The 5185-nt window shown below is 37.3% G+C and overlaps 1 protein-coding gene across 1 annotated transcript; it reads left to right on the forward strand.

Moving 5' to 3' along the window:
* Window positions 1-2793: 2793 nt before the first annotated feature.
* nkx2-5 (NK2 homeobox 5) lies at window positions 2794-4940 on the forward strand. Its single transcript, XM_039649234.2, has 2 exons — window positions 2794-3246; window positions 4039-4940. The coding sequence occupies exons 1-2, from the start codon at window positions 2913-2915 to the stop codon at window positions 4638-4640; spliced, it is 936 nt and encodes a 311-aa protein (XP_039505168.1). The 5' UTR covers window positions 2794-2912; the 3' UTR covers window positions 4641-4940.
* Window positions 4941-5185: the final 245 nt, after the last annotated feature.

Below are 5185 nucleotides of genomic sequence, written 5' to 3' on the forward strand. Positions count from 1 at the left end.
GTTCTCCGTGCCAATAAAAGCTTTATTTTTAAGCATGCAGATCAAATAGCCGAGCCCGATCTCATGAAAGTTCGTATCTAGCACGAATGTCATTTCTCGTGCCATTAATACGCCAAAAATAGTTTTGCCTCCCCCCTAAACCTAGCCAAGGGGTACTTTTCAGTGCGTAGCATATGCACGCAAAAACCATTTTTGGCGTAAAAATGCCACGAGAAATGATGACATTCGTGGTATAGATACGCACTTTCATGTGTTGAATAGCCTTGAAGAACGCAACTGCCTCTTCGTCAAAATGTGTTGAATAAAGACTATTAAAAATCCCCAGAGGTCTTATGGCATTAGCTTCCTTCAGGAGGTGTTAAATTTGGAAGTGATTGACAGGGATGAAGAGGTCTGTGGTTTCATCACTGCAGCAGACTCATTTAGATAACATCCATCTCACCCTTCTGCCCCATCATTTCCTAAACAGGTCGCCCTACAGGAAGTTTTCAAGAACGTTATCCAACTCTTTATCTGCTCCAAATGCGCTGTTGAAAGACAAACCTTCAGATGCAGTCGCTTTGTGGGAGTTTGTGCCTCTTCTTCCCTTGACCGTGTAGTCTGTCATAATATTTAACAGACATACATCAAACAAGACGAATTATTCAAGCAACCCCTGTCTCAGAAAAAAAATGTCGTGGTAAACTTTCGAAAACATTTGCTAGTTTTCAGCTTCATCCGTCATGAGGAGTAGTCACTAACTGCAGCAGAGGAGATGCCTGATAAATCATCGTGATGTAAAGCAGTTTCCATAAGCTGCAGAGTCAGTTTACTTTATTTCACCAATTATTGCAGGGATGGATAAGGGAGTGTTGATTCGCTCATAGAGAAAAGTGCTTGCGTCCATTTATCAGAAACGCCTGTCTGAGACTCAGACAAAGATTTTCTGCAAAACTATAAACATGAAGCTCTATAGTGCAGACACGGGCACCATTTAACCGTTAGAGATCAAATAAACGATAATACTGTCTGTCTCCTCTGCACACAAGCACAACTCATGGCTAATATCCAGAGGAACGGCATAGCCTCCCCTTCTGATGTTGCCAAAAACCTGGATTATTGTTCGTTTTGAAGCGCAATTACATATTTAATGCCTATTAGAGGATCTTGTAGGCCTAATCATTTTTTGTTGTGTGAAGAATTACTCAAACTCAATTACAGGCTAATAAATTACAGAAACGTGATAGGATAGTGAAACGTGTTGATAAATAAAAAAGTAGGCATACAAGAAATAAAAAATACTAACATTAAAAGGTTATTTTAAGGTGTCATACAGTGTAATTATATTTTTAGGAATGAGTGATATTAATTAGCCTATAACATATAGGCTACTGTAAAATATATATATATATTTTCATGATTTGTAATTACAACATCTTTTTGTCAAAACAACTTAATTTATGTGGTTCGGATAACGTAATATTTTGAGTTTAATTGTATTAACTAAATTGTCAATTAAAAAATTGTAAATTGTATTAACTAAATTGTTTAATTGTATTAACTAAATTTCCATTTCAATTAACTTAAAATTTTAAGACAACCAGGTTAGGTTACATAAACCAACAATATTTTTTTACAGTGTACTTGGATTCGGATTTACTTTAGGGTTAGTCGCATGAAATTATGCATAATTTATTGTTATTAACTTGGTAAGCATGTGTAACAACACTGTAAAATAAAGTTAACATTAAAATAAAAGGTAACACTGTATTTAAGGTGACGTATTACACTAATAACTAGCTAAATGATGCATAATGCAACCAGCTCGAAACCAAACCCCAATTCTAAACCTAACTATATGTAGTTAATTATTACACTAAATGCATAATTTCACAGTAACACGCTACCTTAAAAAAACGTGAACCGATTTTGATATCTAAAACAGGCCTAACTAAGAATAATATATAATATTATTTAATTAATAGCTAATTAATGAATATCAATTCATTTAATTTGATATTAAAAACACATTAATTAATGAATCAGTTAATCAGATGTACAAATCAGACCAGCTTTACACTTGCACATGTAAAGTGTTAGCAAACCACAGATGGATCAATTTCATACCAATTTCTGCCACACAGGTCTATATTTTCTATGAATGGACATGTGTTGCTCTTCTGCTGCATGCGGCTGTTCGGCGTGGGTGGGTTTCTGGTTTGTTGTCATCTGTTATCACGTCTTGATAACAAACCCAGTGGCACCAGAATCTTTCAGTGGTAGACAGTTGGGTTTGTCATTGCAGGTTTCAGGTTCCAGCAATGGCAGTGTCTGATCCCTTGGAGAAAACTCCTCTCCGGCCTGTTGTTTCCTCTGGATCAAGTAATTAAGAAGAAAACAAACAAACTGAGAGCGCAGTCTTGAAGGCAAACGGTCTATTTGCCACCTCATATGTAGCTAGCACTATAATTAAAAAGGATGACTTAAATTCATCTTTAGAACTGACAAACTCCACTTTGCCACCATGAAAAAGCATCGACGTGAATATTAAAAACAGGTAACACAAGTGATCAGTAATAACATTAAAAAAACTAAATGTTAACTAAAAAGACAACAGCAATGCAGTTTGTTTGTTAAAATTGTTTCATGCACATACTTGTGTGGAGGTCTTACAAGTCATTTTAATATTATGCGTCATCGACCAATCAAAAGCTGTGAAATGCCGTACGCTCAGCTGACCCCGCCCTCTGCCTAACTACAGTAGCCTATGCCGTCATTTAGAGTTACCTTACACCCCGAAAGTGTGTTATGAGGGGTCTACTAGAAAGATGAACGTGCTAAGACCTCTAAACACAACAGATTAACCCTATTCATTAAACGACTAAGCACCCTTGATAAATGCCAACCGGGCTGCCCAAGAGGACCATCACTCCATGGCAATGTTTTCCAGCCAAATTACTTCCACTCCTTTCTCAGTGCGGGACATATTGAACCTGGAGCAGAATCAGGAGGACATGGTCTCTCTGGACATGTCTCAACGGCTGGACAGTGCTCTCCTTCCGACCTCATCCTGCATGCTGTCCACTTTCAAACAGGAGCAGTTCATGGAAATGCCATCCGGAGCCTCTCTCTTCAGCGAAGACCTGCATGACGACAAAGGCAACAAGAACTTCGGCACTGCTGCCTTTTATGGGAAGACTTTCTTAGAGATGGACTATGTTAAAGACGCAAAGACGGATGACACGTTTGAAGACAAAGAGAAAAAAGGTGGGTAGTCTGACATTTATTGGAAACTTTGTGTTTCCTGTTTATATAAAATCGCAAATGGAAAAAAAATAGGCTATCAAACAATGTTTTCTACAGACCTTGAATTGTTTAAACATTTGCGCGCTTCCCAAAGAGTGTCCACGTCTCAATCAATTAACCTAATAGGCTAATTAATTAGTAAGCCATACATCACAATGTTTATTGTGATTTTTAATTATTTTGATTCGGCTTTAGAAAATGAATAATCATTTTTAACCTGAAAAGTTCGTGATTAAATTGACTACGTCTAGGTTAAATAAATAAAAATAAGCCTGCCATAAAGTGCACAAAATCCTAACTTTGAAAATGTATAAGTGTTAAAATAGCCTAAGTTTTATTTTTGTTTTTTAATCCAAGAGGTTCAAAGGCTACAGCCTGGGGTGAAAATGTCACTATTTGTCAATATTATTATTAATAATAATACTAATACTAATAAACAAGTGGCCAATAAACGATTAATTGAAAAAAAGTTGCTTCCTTAAATTTTTAGGTCCAATCAACTTGGATGTTTAAGTCATTTTCAACTTAAATTACATTAAATTGACTTAAAAAAATTAGTTGAATCTTGTAACTTAAAAAGTTGCTTAACTTAGCCTATTTTGATGAGTTAAATCAATGTAAAAATGTTGTCATAACTTCTTGATCATATAATATTTCACAGTATATTGAAAGAAAGATGTTATAATGATACATTTATGTCCCACTAAATTCTATCAATTAAATAAACTCTGATTAATTATCGCCTATTTTCAGACATCAGCTGCTCCCAGGAAGATCCGAGTGAAGACCTGAAGCTGGATGATGCGGATCGACCCAAACAGAGGAAGAGGAGGAAGCCTCGTGTTCTCTTCTCTCAAGCGCAGGTGTACGAGCTGGAGCGACGCTTCAAACAGCAGAAGTACCTCTCTGCACCTGAGAGAGATCATTTAGCCAACGTGCTCAAGCTCACCTCCACACAGGTGAAGATCTGGTTCCAGAACAGACGCTATAAGTGCAAGAGGCAGCGTCAGGATCAGACCCTGGAGATGGTTGGCATCGCCCCGCCGAGGCGCATCTCGGTGCCGGTGCTGGTTCGGGATGGGAAACCGTGCCTGGGAGACACGTCAACGTATAACACCTCGTATAATGTGGGGATCAATCATTTCACCTACAACACATACCCGGCGTTTAGTAATTTTCCGAGTCCGGGCAACACGAACTACTCATGTAACTATCCATCGAGCATGTCCAGCATCCCGCCCTCGCAGTCAAACAGCAGCTACATGAACTTTGGAGTTGGGGATCTGAATAACGTCCAGGCTTCTTTCCAGTCCAGCAACGGGGTTCCCTCACTACACGGCATCCGAGCGTGGTGAAGAAAAAAAAACAAAAAACGACATTACCTGCATGTCATTTCTATGGACATTTACACTATTTTCATAATCGATGATTATTTGAATAGACCGAATCCTGGCCAAGAAGGTTTTGCCAGATACAAGAAACTTTTATTGGCTTTAATATTTCCCGTATAGGCTACTTTTAAAAAACTGTCTGAATAATTTGCCTGCACTTGAGTTAAATGATGAGAGAATAGCCGCACAAGGAATATATTATAGCCTAATTTTATACTAATTTTCACCAGATTGTAGCCTATGGGAGGCCTGTAAAGCTCGTACGAAGTTCTTTCTTTCTTTCTTTCTTTCTTTCTTTCTTTCTTTCTTTCTTTCTTTCTTTCTTTCTTTCTTTCTTTCTTTCTTTCTTTCTTTCTTTCTTTCTTTCTTTCTTTCTTTCTTTCTTTCTTTCTTTCTTTCTTTCAAATTTGACGTGGATACATCAGTGTTAGACTGCAACCAATTTATCAAAGGACATCAAAGAACAAGCCTATTATTATAAGCATTTTTTTCTTTTGTGTATATAGCCA

The sequence above is a fragment of the Pimephales promelas genome, chromosome 9 (assembly GCF_988280905.1).
Source record: "Pimephales promelas chromosome 9, fPimPro1.hap1.1, whole genome shotgun sequence".
Classification (NCBI taxonomy): Eukaryota; Metazoa; Chordata; class Actinopteri; order Cypriniformes; family Leuciscidae; genus Pimephales; species Pimephales promelas.